We start from the raw sequence: 15,928 nt of genomic DNA on the forward strand, positions 1-15,928 counted from the left end.
ATGCCCCCACAAAAGTCAAATGTCTTTATTTTATATATATAAAAAAAAATTGTACAGTTTTAGTTCCTATGTTTAAGAAAAAAAATCCCTAAAATTGCCAAAATGTTTAGATCCACTGCAAGCTGTAAAAACAAGCTTTTTATATATTAAAAAAAATTTACATTTTGTTATTTTCTACATGCATGCACAAGGTCTCAGCTCTGTAACCCCGCCCCCCCAAAAAAAGAAAAGAAAAAAATCTATATCCAACAGTAGAAAATTCTACATTTACAATCTCACTTGGAAGGGACTCCGAAAGCCCTCTTCCTTTCACGCACATAAGAACAAATCACAACAATCACACAGCAGGACCAAGTACATCAGCAGATGTTGCCAGTGGGGAGGGCAGACGAATGAGAAGACATACTGAAAGACACCACGGAGGGGCAGGAAGCTCATCTGGGCCCAAAAAAGGAGAGGCACAAACTCTGAGAAATAGATGTTTACGATGAGAAGGTTCAGGGGTCCCAATGTCCCATCACAGCTACTGTATCAGGGTTTACAACAGGAATACCGAGGTGGGGATGGGGAAGCAAGAAATTAAGGGCTGATATGGTGGGAGGATGGGAAGAATAATGAGAGACTAGAGGGAAATAAACAAGAATAAACAGAGCACGAAGAGTAGTTTAGAGAAAGGAACCAATGAGGACAGAAGCAGAGTGGCAAGGTAAGTGAAGGACTGAGGCACAGTGTCCTGGTATGAAGGGAAGGAGGACAAGTGTTCCAAATGACAGAAAGGAAGGCCTGGTAAGCATGATGGAGATGCACTAGGATGCCAAGTAGTCATAGAAAAAAAGAGTACTGGAGAGATCCAGCCATAGCATCCCCTATAGTAATACAAGGGGAAGAGAGGTGGCAACAAGAGGACACACCCCCACCAGGGAAGAATGAAAAAATCCAGCGAGTGATGGGACACTGCTCAGAGGGACTGGGTCGGCTGCAGATCCCACAGCAATTCACAGCATGAAGACAACCTCCCATATAGAAGCAAAACACAAACACAGCCACACACTTGACAATTCATCCGGACATTAAAAAAAAATAATAATAAAAATAATCAAAGAAAACAAAGATACCACAGTTCCGACACAAAGGACCAAAACACCACGATTCTGTCACAGCCCTTAGTGCTTAGAGAAAGAGTTGGGGAGAAAATTTTTTGTTTTAGGAAAAAAAAATGAAAGAATCACAGTGATTAAAAACATGGTAGGTTCTTAAAATAAACACTCCCCTGCCCCTAACCTAGGGCAGCAACTAAGATCCCAATTACTCTCCCTACCCTGGCCCCAACTCGCTTCCTCAAACCACACCACATCCCACTCCTGCTCACAAAGGCAATGACCCCGATTCACCATCCAGGCCCCATTTTCCAGGATAGTGAGGTATTTAGAAATGTGACCCAGAGGGGGCGACTCTAAAACCAGGTCTTTAAAGAGAAGAAAAGATACCTTCCCAAGACTCCCCAGGAGAGGATGTATTTCACTTAGGCCTATCCAAAAAACCCAGAGCTCAGCCCAAGGCAGACCTCGAGGCCTGGTCCAAGGCAGCCCTGCAATCTAGCCCTGTGGGAATGAGGTAAGCACTGGCTGAAGAGCCCTTCTCTAGGAAGTGGTGGGTGGACAGGTGTGCTTTTTCAGAAAGAACAGCAGGAGAAAGGCCAATCACTAGGCCCACCCAGCCCAGGACTGCTGCTACACAGAGAAGAAGCCTCCCTCCTGAGACATCGGTGGGGACCTTACCTCAGGGTGCACTCTGAAAGGAAATAACCAATGAGTTTTCAGAGGAAAGACAGGCCTATAAGGGACATTGTGTTACTCAGATTGCTGACCCAGGAGAACACTCCAGCCCAGCCACGAGAACTGTTGCCATGTGGATCTTGGCTGGAGGTATCTGGATGCTTCCTAGTTCTATTGCCCTTGGCTAAAACTACATGATTTAATGGCTCAGATTTACACTGAATATATGTATTAGAAGGTCGGCGATTTTGCTCAAAATGAGACAGAAATTCTCAAGAATTCGGACTGGGTGCAAAGACTATAGAAGGTAATTGGAGTAAGGGGCTAAGTACCCACACAAAAGGCAGCAATCCTGGTCACTCACCCCAATACAGAGGGAGACCAGAGCCCAGAGAACCAGGCAAAGGGAGGAGTGGAGGGAAACCTGGCCAGCCAAGGAAAAGAGACCCCTGAGGCAAAGAAGTGGGCTTAAGGCAGGGGATAAAGAGGAGCTGCTGGCTCCCCCCACAAAAATGATGAGGCAACCGGTCTCTGGAGCTGAGAGAAGACACAGCAAGACTCGGGGTGGCTGGTGAAGGAAAGAAAAATATTTGCCTAAGACCACCGGGGTTGGCTTGGGGTCTGCAAGCCACTAATTCTATACAGGAGTCTATATGCCACCCTTCACTGGGAGGGGGAACCTGCCCCACCAAGGTGGGAAAGAAGGTGAGGGCAAGTACAGAGGTCAGGGGTTGGTGATGTTTACTGGGTCTCTCCTGCCCTCCCCTCAGAAGATGCCTAGAAAAAAGCCATTTGAAGAAAGGTCTCAGGAAAGGGCATCACAGAGGGTTTCTGCCCCAGTTTGCTTGTGGTCGCATGTGACCATACAAGTCAGAAACGGAAGATGGAGATTTCAGGGTAAAGGAGGGATCTTCCTTTGCTCTAAATATGTGTGGATGGGAGAGGGAGGCTCTAACAATTGGAAGCAAATAATCCTGGCAGGGGACCCCTAACTCTGGGGCAGTGTTGGGGGATACGGCATATCCTTGCCCCAAGAACTCAGGGTTTGTTACACATGGGGTGCGTGGCAGGAGAGGCGGATCACCTACCAGCTGGGTCGGGAAGAGCTGCTGCCCCGGAGGAGTTTGGCACCACGGTTCTCTGGAGTCATGTCTGTGACTCCCAGAGACACTTTATTGGGGGCCACTTGAGAGAAGAGCCACAAGAACCTGGGTTCAAGAGTGGAGGCTCAGGAGAGCCCTGTGCACTTTCAGAAAAGACTGTCATCCGGGGAAAGGAGATCGAGAGAGGCACTGAATTTTGCAGGGCCTGGAATGATAAAAAAGTGGGAGTGGGCGGGAGAGGGAACTTCCCAGGTACTATTGACAGCAGGATGATCTCTCCAGGTTCACGTGGGATGAATAAGGAAGAAGGGAAGATACAGGATGGGGGTAAGTTAATTCAAGTAAAAAAAAGGTGGGGGGCAAGAAGGAGGTGGTCAGCCAAGAATATGGCTGGGCCTGAGTTCCAAGCCCTGAGCCCCTCCCACCACCCCAGGAGCCCGGCATCACCCACTCCCCTGCTGTTGCACAATCACACTGAGGTCTCAGACTGCAGTCGCATAACAAACTTGTGTGACTTGGGGTCCACAAATTCCTCAGAGAGTTTGAAAAATGGAACCTTCTTGGTGCTCACCACCAGGCTGAAGTCCTGGCGTTTTAAGAGGAAAACGATGCCATCCTTAAGCCCATTGGTCACCGGCTCCTCGCTCACCAGTGTCCACTGTTTGGCCAGCCAGCGTTCTTTGTGGTACTGGATGGTGGGTCCAGCTGCCAGGTACCGCTCCAGGAAGGCCTGAGGAGGGAATAAAGGCCTGGGTGGGAGGCTCTCCCACCCACCAACCTGCATCCTCTAGAGGCACAGCTTCCAAAGACAACCAAGATGCCTCCAGCTCACTCTGCATATGATGTGAGAATGTGAGAACAGGAAGAGATTATCTGCTTCAGACTCCTGTTTTATAAATAAGAAAGTGGAAGCCCACAGAGGTGATTTGACTCAGCAGGGTCAGCACTAGAACTTGGCTCTTCTGACGCCTTCATTCTCTACTCCTCCCCCCGCATCAGGCGGTGACTCAGGCAAGCCCTCACACTTTCCTCCTTCCTCTCTACCCATCTGGCATGGTTAGCGACAAGCAGGTCTGCAAGAGGTGTCATGATTAAAATGCAACAACGATGACTCAGAGGGAGCAAGTCTAAGATGTGAGCAGTAGAGCTGAGGGGTAGGTAATGGCTCAAAATGGATCGAAAAGAACAAAGAAGACCTGGTGGGGGTAAATGGGTGAAAGTGGGACTTTGGGTCTGGAAATTTCAGAGCCCTTCTAGAGATGAGAAATAAGTCTCACCCATGCTCAAAATGGTCCCAAAGCTCCCCCTTCTCCTCACCACTAAGAACTTCACCCATGCAGAGACGGGGTGGATGGGGTAAGGATGAGAGAAGAGGCTATAGGGAGGTAGAGATGAGTGAGAGAGAGAAAAAGAGAGTAAGGAAAGAAGTAAGAGAATATGAGCAAAAGGATGTGGAGAAGAAGGGCGCCAGAACTGGAGAAAGAGGAAGGATGCTGGGAGCTGAGCAGGCCTACCTTGGGCGTCATGTCGTGCGTGATGCAGAACTCCAGGTGCTGCAGGATGCTCTCCATGGTGTGGTAAGGCTGCTGCTTGGTGGTCCGGAGGTACTTCTGCATGGCACGGGCCATGGACGCAAAGATGGCCTGGGCTGCCTCCCGGGGATCCATCACCTCCCTGGGATTCTTCTGCTCCTCCTCCTGTAGCCGCTTAATGTGAGTGAAGGCCTCCTCCACAGCCACCACAAGCCTGGCGGACGGGAGGGGTTCTAAACCAGATATCTACCTCTCATCTTCCCCCCAGCTCCAGCCATCCAACAGTCTGAACAAGGTCAGGCTTTTGTGTTCTCAGGGAAAGAATATGAACCCATGTGCAGCCAAGGCTGGGCTTTGGGGGCTGCGTGTGCTCATGTGCATATGCTGTTGGGGGAAGGGGAGGGCTCTTCAGCTGCAGAGCTCAGTGAGCCCATCCCAGGGACTTAAAGAAAACATCTAGTGTGAAACCCAGAGACAACTAGGAACTAAGTTATGAGAAAGGCCAGCATTGCATCAAACCCTAGGAAAAGCGTTCTTAAATAAGACCCTCAAATCACTCTTCATCGGGTGAAAAATTAATAAATACAACTACACCAAAATGGCAGATTTCTATTCAACCACGACAGCATGGGCAACATTAACAAACATCTATTGGGGTGGGGGGGGGGGATATGCAAAGAATTTGCTACAAATCAAGAAGAAAAAGGCAAAAACACCATAGAAAAAAGGGCAAAGGAGGTGAACAAACAATTCACGAAAGGCCGAACTATGGATTAGTCACTTGCTAGTAATTAGAGAGATGTTTAAAATGTTACTAATATATTACTTATCCATCAAAGTGGAAAAAATTAGGAAGATGATAATCCAAATATCGGTTAGGATGTTGTGAGTATTCCATGAACTACTATGCAGAGATAGGATGCAACAAGCCAGATGTGTAGGTAACATGGGTGACTCTCAGAAACACAGTCATGAAGAAACAGGAAAAATAAGCCAATTTACATGGAAAGCATAGAGATACATATACAAACCAACACCAGTATTCAGAAGTCTTTCGAGTAGCTTAGAATGGGATTCTAGGCTAAGTAAATCTGTGCATCTACGTACACCTACAGTTTCTTTGTTTATTCTTTTGCTTCCCCTAAGTGTCTCAGTAAGTAAAGTTTCTTTTGAAATGATCTTTTTGTCTCAGGTGAACCAAAAGAAAGTTTTCTCCTGATGACAACCCAGTAATGGAGAAGGGTCACCTATGGGCCAAGAATGGTGGTGGCCAAGCAAAAGATACAAAGACCTTAGACAGGGCAGAGGTACAGGGAGCAAAGGGGACAGAAACCTCGTCTCCTTCGCATGAGGGTCACTCCTGAGACAATTGGAAACGCACTGGAATGTTGCAGAAATGAGGCTGGCTATCTTTGATATACTTCAGGGGACACCAGGCTCATGTAAGAACAGGCTAAGAGCTACCTTCCTCCCTTAATGTCTGGAGATCGTGTCAAAGAGGGGCTTGCCTTGCACCAAGAAAGAATCTTTAGGCGTAACTTAAATTCGCATAATAATATAAATGGGAAAAAAGGAGGAGTGAGGACAGCATTTAAAAATTTACCAAGACATGGGCAATTGACTCATTTTTTGCAGGGAAAAATGTACCATTTGCTGAACAAGCCTGTGATAGACAGTACTTGGAAAGAGGTCTCGCCCAGCCTCAGTCCCTGCTGCTGCAAGGGAGGCTCACATCCCTTCTCTGGGTCCCTGGCCTACTGTGGCAGGTAAAATTCAAAGATGCCCCCACCCACCTCTGCCAGATTCCCACCCTCTGGTGATCCGATCTCAGTACATCTTGGAAGTGCCAAATCAGTTGACTTTAAAATACAAGATTAGGACGTGTTTCCATAGTGTAGCGGTTAGCACATCTGCTTTACATGCAGAAAGTCCTGGGTTCACACCCCAGTGGAGCCATGGTCTATGGCCATGCCACCCTGAACAAGCCCAATGTCTGATCTCGGAAGCTAAGCAGGGTCGGGCCTGGTTAGTACTTGGATGGGAGACCAGGTGCTGTAGGCATAAATAATAATAAGTAATAATAAAAAAATAAAAGAAAATACAAGATTATCATGGTGGGCCTGATCTCATCATAAGAGCTCGTAAAAGCAGTTTCCTCCAGTTGGTGGTAGAAGTCAGAGAGATCTGCTTCTGTTGACCTTGAGGAAAAAGCAAACTGCATATTGCAAACTGCCTACAGGGCCAGGTGATAGTGAGCCTGGAAGACAACCCAACCTCTGCACGAGACATTAGTGGAGGCCTACTGAACCCTGCCTGACCCATGGGACTGTGAGGTAATAGACCTGTGTTGTTTTGCAGAGCCGAGTTGATGGTGATTTGTTTTGGAAGCAACAGAACACAAATACACACCTCCCACCCTGGTCATCATTGCTCACTCCTCTATTTCCATCAGTTACAGAAGCCCATTGGTCTTCCTCTCCTGAGCCACCTATCCACACCCAACAGCTCCTCCTGGCATACATGTACACACAAGCGCATGTGCACGCACACGCACACCCTCAGGACTTACCTGGCCCTCCGCTTTCGCACCCTCCGCTCATGCTCAGCCTCCTCATAGTAGTACTCGTTGTGGCTGTTGTCCCGCCTCCGGGCAGCTGCTGCAATCACAGCCCGGGACTGGCCCGTGGAGTTGTTGGTGCTGTTTTCTGCACAGGAGCAGGAGAAAGATGGGATGGTCACTTTGGAGCATGGCCTTGCTTCTCGCTCCAAGAAGTCTGGAGACAGACTCTGGACACATCCAAAGGAAGCTATGCCCACCCCTGGCAATACCCCCTGTTCCCAATCATTGTGGCACTGGAGAGCAAAAGCTCTGCACATGTTCCTCGCCAGTGCAGGAGGTTCTGGAGCTTATAGAGCTGAGGACTTAGGACCAGGGCTGATGAGCAGACGGAGAGGAGCCAGACTCGGGGGACACACCATGGCATAAAGCGATAGCATGTAGGATCAGCAGCTAAGACCAGCCACCTGGAGTCAAGGGAAAGGACAGAACAGAAGGGGCTGGGACATGGGCCAGGGAAGGAGAAAGCAAGGGAAGAAGGGTGAGAGAGAAATGGGGAAGAGTTAATTTGGAGTCCTGCTTGGGAAAAGACCAAGAGGGTGGAGGAGCAGGGCCGCTCACCCTCTCCGAGGGAATACACCTTGAAGCCAGACACTTTCTTGGCCAGGACGGACTTGGGCAGGTTGAGAAGGGCAGGGTTGTAGACAGGGAAGTCATGGTAATACTTCTCCAGGATCCACACTGCCACTCGCTGGATGCTGTGGGGGAGACACAGAAGGGGAAGGGAGAAGGGACAGACAAGGCGCGCAGGGGAAGGGATACATCAGGGCAGGTTGGCAGGGCAGGAAAGGACATAGGACAGGAACAAGCTGCCAAGAAGCCTGGCTCAGGGCCTGAGGTCTACTTACCAGGCTCCCAAGCCTTCCCTAGGGCTGAGCCCACTGGTACTTCCCTGTCGTGCTGAAGCCCAGGGAAGAGAGGGCATGAAGCCTGGGTCCCCAGCCAAGGGTAGCTCATCCCTCCAGAATTCCCCCCAGGATTCCCTACAGGACCAGGAAATGCTGCTAATACTGGGAGTATGGCCTAGGAGCTTCCTGACTGCAGGTTTAGGTAGGCTGAAGAGCTCTCTTCATTCTCTTTTGCTAGGGGTCCCTCCTCTGGCCAGCTCATCTCAGTAACCACTCATCCTGTGTTCATAAGAGGCTATGCCTCCAAGAAAGAGCTAGAAAAGTGATACTCAAAAGCCCTTGTTTGTGTCCCACACCTCTCTCCTCTTTGGCCCATCCCGGAGATCCCCATCTCCATCTGTTCATTGGTTCACTTCCACTCCATCTAGCCGCAGGACCCTGTGCATGACCCTCTTATCAAGCAATAAACATTGTTGAAAATATGCTATGTGCAAAGTACTCAACTCCTTTCCATATGGCCCTCTTAGCCCCTCATCCCCCATCCCACCACCACAACGCCCTGCCCTCAGTCACCCCTGCCTCCTCCCCATGCCCATCTGCTGGCTCCCAGGCACTCATACCTGAGATGGCCCACGTTGTAGAAGCGGCTGGCTCCATCGGTGGAGCGCACAACCTTGAGTGTGAACTGAGGCTGCAGCTGGCGCAGCTCCAGCAGGACCACTGCCAGGTAGTGCACGAAGAGCAGGGCGTCCACCAGCGATACAGCAAACTGCACCACACCCTGGTAGCTGCGCTCCCGCGCGTCCAGGATGCGCACACCATAGAAGAGCCAGTAGGAGATGACAAGCAGGAAGACGAGCACCATGAGCAGGGCACGCAGCACGAAGACACGGGGCAGCGAGGCCTTGGGCCTGCGGAAGAACAGGGCCCAGCTGCCCAGCAGCAGGATGAGCAACTTGAAGGCCACGGAAATGAAGAGACCCTCGCAGGCCGTCCCACAGGGCTCCAGCTCCTCCCGCCAGAGCAGAGGGGGCAGCAGCAGGAAAGCCAGTGGCGTGAGGAAGGAGAGCAGCGCCAGTGTGGCCCCTGCTGCCACCCCCAGGTGACGGGAGCAGTCCAGTGGGACACTGTCCTCCATGTCCTTGGCGATGCGCGTGAGATCATCATGGGAGATGCTGTGCTCTGAGGTGCCTGTTACTACCGTGGTCGTCTCCCCCCAGTTGTCATCCTACAGCAGGAGGAGCCACAGCAATGGGGGGTGGGGACGGTGAACAGGAGAATGGGTGAGGGGATAAAGACAGAGAGGAGAAGGAGAAGAAAGAGAGAGTCATCAGCCAGTATGAAGCCATTGAGGTACAGACTGAGCTCCACTGTGTCAAAGCCTGGCCTCTGCAGGGATGGGCCATCTGAGACCAGTGCCTCGGGGACCCTCACAGCAATCAGTGTGACAGGAAAGACTACATATGCACAGATGACCCTCAGAGCAGAGAGCACAAGAGAGATGCTGAGGGAGCTGCTCAAGCAGTGACTGGGACCTAAGGTCACACTCACCAGGCAAAGCAGGCAGACCACCTGCAATGGCAAGTTTAGCAAGAAACACCTATTCTCCAGGCATTGAGAGCCACTTGAGGTTTCTGACTAAGGGAGTGAAGATAAGGGGACACCAAAGGGAAAGGAGGGGGTAAGGTGAATGCTTAGTGCAGGATGTGGGCAACGCAGTGCAGACTAGGGCCTCTCTGAGTCTATGATCTGCCCAGCTGGCTCTGCTGGGCCATCTGAATGCCCACAGCACAGGGCTTCCTATTCCTGGAAGCAAGGGGATGGACAAGCTAAGGTCTCCAGAAGCCCTTCTAAGTCTGGTTCACTCAAGCTGTTTCTCTGAAAAGGCTAGACACCATCCCATAGGAGAGCCCCAAGATCACCAGGAACCATCAGTATCCATGCTCTTCACTCCAAGACAGCTTGAAGATATGGAGTCACATCCTATGCCTGGGGAACTTAGGTGACAGGACTGAGACATGGAATGGGGAATGTAGGAGACTGCTTGGCAGGGTCCATGATTAGGGGGTTGAAGAAGCTCCTCTCCCAAGGATAAGAGTCTAATCTGAACACAGAAAGTAGATGTGCTGACCACCTTCGGTTCAAGAAACAGGGTCTACCGCTCACCCCAGTGTAACTCCAGACACACTGTCTATCCTCCCAAAGATCAAGGTGTGGGAATTCCTCCCAACAGCACGTGAGCCTAGCACATCTCAGGGTCACTTCAAGAATTTAGGAGGCAAGGTCTCAGGGAGAAGATGGGATTGGGAACGAGGAAGAAAAAACATTTCCCTCTGTTATTAATCTGTCCCCAAGACCCAGCAATTCCCAATATCAGTCACAGAGAGTTCTTGTGAGGAAAAAGGAGCTGGGAGTCTCCGGCCCCCTACGATGCCCCCAAGGAGAAAGAAGAGGAATAAGACATGGGCAACCTACAGTCATCTCACATCCCGGCTCTGTCCTATGCCAGCCCTGTGTTCTGCCTACTGATCCCTCTACCAGGTGGGCACAGGGGGCCACAGAAGTTAGAGCAGGAGCAACCTGTTCATCCTTGTGAGGGAGAACTCTCTTCCTCTCTGTCCCTCCCCCTCATCTCCCAGCCTCACTTGTTCGCAGGTTCCCTTTCACCATCAACTCCTCCCATACCTCTTTTCCCCACCAAAACTCAGGTGATGCTATTCTACAGGCTGACACCAGAGGGCGCCAGAGTGCCAGCACCTTAAGGCTCAAGGAAACTCAGGGGGCTGCCCACACCTCCAGTCCCAATACTGCCCTCCAACTCCCATTCCCAGGAGCCTGACTGACCAGCACTGGCCAGAGGAACTACTAATCCCAACCTCTTTAGAGATGAGGAAGGAAGGAGCGGCTGTTTCCAAAGGGATTTCTACTGAAATTCCCTGAATTCCACTGAAGTGGGGTTCAACCTTAGAATAAGACATGTCTTTTCAAATCTGGCCTCTGTAAGAAGAGATCAGGCTTCCTGACCTTTCCCCTTGCTGGCAGACCTCCGGCTTCCCCAAAGGTCAGTCTGGAAACACCTGACCTACACATCATCCCGACACTCACCCGCTCATCCCCCCGTGTGGACTCATTGTCCAGCAGGGGCTCCCCTGGAGCCTGGATTGTCACTGACTTGTCCCCACGGCTCCCATCTCGGCTCTTAGAGCGGTGTCTGTCCCGGCGGTCCCTGCAGCAGGAGGCCAGGGTAACAGGCACAGGTCAAGGGGAGGACCTGGGTCTTCTCAGCAGCCACCCCCACCACACTGCCCCACGCATACCCACCTCTGAACCACCCCCAACCTCCTTCTGCCACCTGTGTCACCTGTGCTTGCGGGAGCTGCGGGAGTGGCCTGACTTGTAGGAATAGCCTGAGTACTGGGACTCAGTGTCCATGGCGTCTGAACGCCGTCCCTTGTAGCGCTCCAGGGCCACAGGCTGGGGCCTTTGCGGGGGCCCCACAGCCACCTCCTTCAGCACTGGCTTCTTCAGGCCAAGGGGCACCTTCAGGAAATCAACCGTCACCCTGAAGGACTCTATTTTGCTGGACGGGTGGGCTTGTCTCAGAGAAAATCAAGCGACGCTCCTAGGGAGAGGAAGCAGCTGGTTAGCGGTAGCTGAGCTCCTGTGGGAGGTCAGGACAGAGGAAGACCAACCCTAAATAGCAGCCGCCAAAGCTCAGGGGAGCCTGGCCACTGCCTGAGACTATTCCACCCAGGTTCCTGCTTTATCCAAGCGGCCTGGTTCCTCCTGTCCTGTCTCCTGGAAAGCGCCCTCAGACAATGCCAAGGGCTCGGGATAGAGGGAAGATACTAGCGAAGACCACCCAAAGTGACCCAATCCTGGACCCCGGAGGAGAGAACCAGGGCAATGCATTCCTATTCTCAAACAGGCTGAAAGGGCAGGTGCTGGCCAGGCTGCGCCAATGGGAGACCCCAGAGAACAGGAAGCATCTGGCAGTCCTTCTCTTCAAGTCATCTTCTCCACCCGCCAGCTTCTGAGTGTGCCCACAGCGGGGCTGCCTATGACTGTTCCCTTGGCATTATCTCTCCAGCATCTACACATACACCCACAGTTACCCTTCAGGTCAGGTTAGCTGCTGCTGCCCTAGAGGCTGAGTGTGTGTGTGCACATGCGTACTAGGTGGCAGGGTGAAGGATGGCAACAATGGATAATGTGGTGGGGGTGGGGAGAGAAGGCAAGTAGAAACTATTCTTCAAAAACCTAACATCTTGAAATTGGCAAGATGGTGATTTCATCTGGCTATTTGTGGGCTGAGGGGTAGCATCCTTCATCTACATTTTCACGTTCTAACTCTGCAGAGGACAATGACCTCTCCCTCTCTTTCCCAAATCCTGCTCATTCTTCAGAATCGGACCCCAGTCCTTCTTAAAAGCCCAGCCCCCTGCCTACTCTACACCCAATGTTCTATCTTCTCCTCTGACCCCGACGCTACCAATCGTCACCATAGACTGAGCACTTATGTCTGATCTTTACTCACTAAGTCATCAAATCTTTCTTGAGCACCTACTATGAATCAATGTACCCTGGGTACACAGTGGTGAAAGAGACCTGGGTTTACAGTATAGCGGGGCAGGTGCACACTGAGCAAGTAAACAGGTGAGTATAAATGACTTACTGTAGGAGTGGTGGAAGAAGACCAGCAAACTATAGAGACAATTCCAGGGAGTGGGAGCTACCTTAAACTGGGAAGCTCTGGAAATTCTGAGAAAAAGACACCTAAGGTTGAAGGAGAGCAGGAGTTAACCAGGCAGAGTAGAGAGGAAGCCCATGGAGCAGAGAATCACACATGGGAAGGCCAAAGGCAGCGAAGGGCTCGGTGTGTTTAAAGAACCTTAAAAGGCCAGTGGAGCAAGGAAGGGAGAGAGCAGTGGAAGGAGGAGCTGAAGAGACTGCCAGGGGCCAGGTTATTGAAAGATCCATGGGCCTTGGGTTGTATTCTAAGCAAGGGGAAGGCTGAGATGGACTTTAGCTGTGCAGACATGGACTGTTAAAAGGGGACAGTAGAAATCTGGAGATGAGTAAGGAGGCCACTGCAGCCACGCAGGCTTGGATAGGGCAATGCTGCAGAGGAGATAAGAAATAGTTGTGTTTGAGATAGATGATAGTAGGATCAACAGGCCTTAATGAGGACTGAGGAGGAGCGCAGGGTCCAGATCTCTGGCCTGAGTAAGAGTTTATGGTAGTGCCCTTTTAACGTGGGGGAGACTGTGGAAGAAACAAGTTTAGCAGGGAAGATGATCCACTTCATTTCCAGCGTGCTGAGTTCAGGGCTGTGAGAGGCAGTAGAGTAGGCAGCTGGTGTCAGAGAAACTGGACTCAGAAACGAGTCCCAGCTGGAGATGCAAGGTCATGGGAATAAATGGGATCAGCTAAGGAATTAAGTAAGGGGTCCCTGAGAGCCCCAATGTAAATGTGTCCAGAGGAAAAGGAGCAGAGAAAGGTCTGAGAAGGTGGGACCAGGGGAGTGAGCTCTCATGCAGCCAAGGACTCAGAGCTTCCTGAGGTGAGAATAAAATCAGCCAGGTCAAGTGCTGCTGAGAGGTCGATTATGTTAAGAACAAAAATGGGTTTGCTTTGTGTAGCTGTTAACTTTTCCCACAATGAAATTAAACCATCGGCAACTAGCAAATAAGGCCTATGATGATATCTACTACCCTCCTGTGGGCAAACAGAGTACATAACTGACACCCACCTAGTAAATGAATATGCCTCTGACTCTCAGGGAAATGGTAATGAATGCAGGGAAATGAAATCAATGCTAAGTCCATTCATTTATCCTCCTAACAGAGATATCTGGAGGCACTCCATGGTCTGGTGATGCTTGTCATATCCTATATCAAAGCAAGTACGTGATAGAGGCACACCTAGGGGACAGAAATGTAAGACCTTAACCCAATCCCAGACCTTTCTTAAAAACCTTTGCCACAGGCAAGGCCATTGTTCAACACCCTGTGTGCAGTTTCCAGCCACCTCCTGAGAATCTGCTCTAGTGGTTTAGTCCTCGACACAGCTTAGACATCTCACCTGCATCTCTCTTGCTGTGGTTCAGCCTATTCTTTCTAGTCCTCCTCCTAAAACCTAAATTTCACTAGGAGGTTCAAAGAGAGCAAGTGGGTTACAGAACAAGGAGGGTGGAGACATTAAGGTGAAAAGGAGTGCCATGGATCGGGGTCCGGAGACACCAGACTATGCATGTCCTCAGGCTCATCTCGAATACTCAGGTCTGCCAGAGCCAATGGTGAAAAGAGCCTGGTATTTTCAATCAAGGATGTGCATTCAAAACCTAGCTCTCCCATTGCGTAGCTGTGTGACCACGGGCAAGTTACTTCTCTGTGCTTTGTAGTCTGGTAGGCTCATCAGGAAAACAGGGAAAATGATATATACTTGATAGGGCTGCTGTGAGGATCCTAGAGGTAAAAGAAGTGCCTTTATAAACTGCTCAGCTAGTAATTAGGTAAGCAATTAACATGCTCTGGCTCCAGGATCACTCATACTCCAACCGCCGGACACTTCCTCTGAGAGTTGGTTGGGAAAGAGGTGACATATAAAAATCCTGGTGTTTGTATGACTAAATAAAGAAGACACACACAGACACACACACAGACACACACACAGACACACACACACACACACACACACACACACACCCTGACCAGAACCACCACTTCAAACACACCCAGGTGGGAAGCCATTGTATTTCCCCTACAGATAAATTTCAAACTGGACAAGGGTGCCAGTCTCCTCTCAGTCTTTTGTTCTGAGCTGCTCAGCCTAGAGCCCTACCTTCTTCCCAGCTACTTTTTAGAGACATAAACCCTGTTCCCCTGCTCTGCTTCTCCCAACCCTACCAACCCAACTCAAGGTACCCCAAAAGCACCAAAGCATGTTCCTCCCTCCCTTGCCAAACAGAGGGGCCAAAAATGAATCGAATTTCAGAGATCTTTGCTTTCCGTCCCCTTAAGTACCCCAGGGAACTAATCCAAGCACTGGAGAAGCTGGGAGGAGGGATGGTGAGTGAGCAAAGAAGAGAAGGGCAGAAGTTCCCCTGGTTTAATCAGTCTCAGGAATCAGGGGTTTGGAGGTTCTCCAGGGTGGGAAGCATTCCCAGGGAAGACAGTGGAGGCAGGGATCACTGTATGAGATCAACAAGTGGAAAAGGAGGAAGGCTTGACTTGGTTGGGGGCAGGGAGATTGGGGGTGGGTGGCAGGCTATAAAAGAGTGTCTCATTGCCTTTCACCTTGCCCCCTCCCCAAACACACAAACACACTCCGTCCCCTGCTCAAACCAATCATGGATTATCTGGGGTTAAAAGGAGGCCAGAGTGGAGAGAGGAAGGGAAGAGAGAGTCCCTCACAAAAAGGAGACCCTTCTCCCTTCCAAAGGCCTTTCAGAAATAAAATTAATGGAATGTGTCTCAGTATCATCCCAAGGGGAATGGGGGAAGGAGTAGGGGGGAATGTGGGGGCTTTTGTCCTCGCTGCCCAGCTTCTCCCACATTGATCACCATGGCAACCAAAGCCCCCTGTTGCCTAGGTGATGGCAGCCAGGTCCTGGAACCCATACCCAACATCCAAAGCAAGGGAAGTTATGGAGGTGGGGGGTTAGGGACAGAGGGAGAAAGAATGGGGTTTCTCTTCTGGCAGCCCCAGCTTTTGTCTGAGCTCTGGGATCGGGTTTCTTCAGAAAACAATCGGAGCCCTCTGAAAAAAAAACGCTCAGAACCTGGCAACAGGCAGGAGCAAGGCCCTGCAGGGAGGGTAGGGGGAGGTTGGTGTTGGCCAAAATGGTAACCAAGACTAGACCCTTCTCCATTGCCCCACTCAGAAGAGCAGCTCAATTGGACAATGGCTTGGACACAGACGAGGGCACCCCTATGTAGGGCACGTGCTGAGGACAGATGACCAGGGGCCAGGCATCTGTGGTCACCACCTCCTTCTTCCACTGCTCTCTGAGGCCATCCCACTGCCCAGTCCCAGCTCCTTCAGGCCTGAG

The 15,928-nt window shown here is 50.7% G+C and overlaps 1 protein-coding gene across 2 annotated transcripts in view; it reads right to left on the reverse strand.

Moving 5' to 3' along the window:
* Positions 1-24: 24 nt before the first annotated feature.
* Positions 25-15,928, reverse strand: part of VANGL2 (VANGL planar cell polarity protein 2) — a 25,022-nt gene continuing 9,118 nt past the window's right edge. For both annotated transcript variants that reach the window (XM_006922891.3, XM_015597879.2), the window contains 7 exons: positions 11,237-11,497; positions 10,981-11,101; positions 8,496-9,103; positions 7,589-7,725; positions 6,980-7,115; positions 4,393-4,624; positions 25-3,608 (listed from right to left, as the gene is read on the reverse strand). In XM_006922891.3, coding sequence (XP_006922953.1) covers positions 3,348-3,608; positions 4,393-4,624; positions 6,980-7,115; positions 7,589-7,725; positions 8,496-9,103; positions 10,981-11,101; positions 11,237-11,307 — 1,566 coding nt within the window. In that variant the 5' untranslated portion in view covers positions 11,308-11,497 and the 3' untranslated portion in view covers positions 25-3,347. The remainder of the gene's footprint in view (positions 3,609-4,392; positions 4,625-6,979; positions 7,116-7,588; positions 7,726-8,495; positions 9,104-10,980; positions 11,102-11,236; positions 11,498-15,928) is intronic.

Source organism: Pteropus alecto, unplaced genomic scaffold (assembly GCF_000325575.1).
Source record: "Pteropus alecto unplaced genomic scaffold, ASM32557v1 scaffold359, whole genome shotgun sequence".
NCBI classification, from domain to species: Eukaryota; Metazoa; Chordata; class Mammalia; order Chiroptera; family Pteropodidae; genus Pteropus; species Pteropus alecto.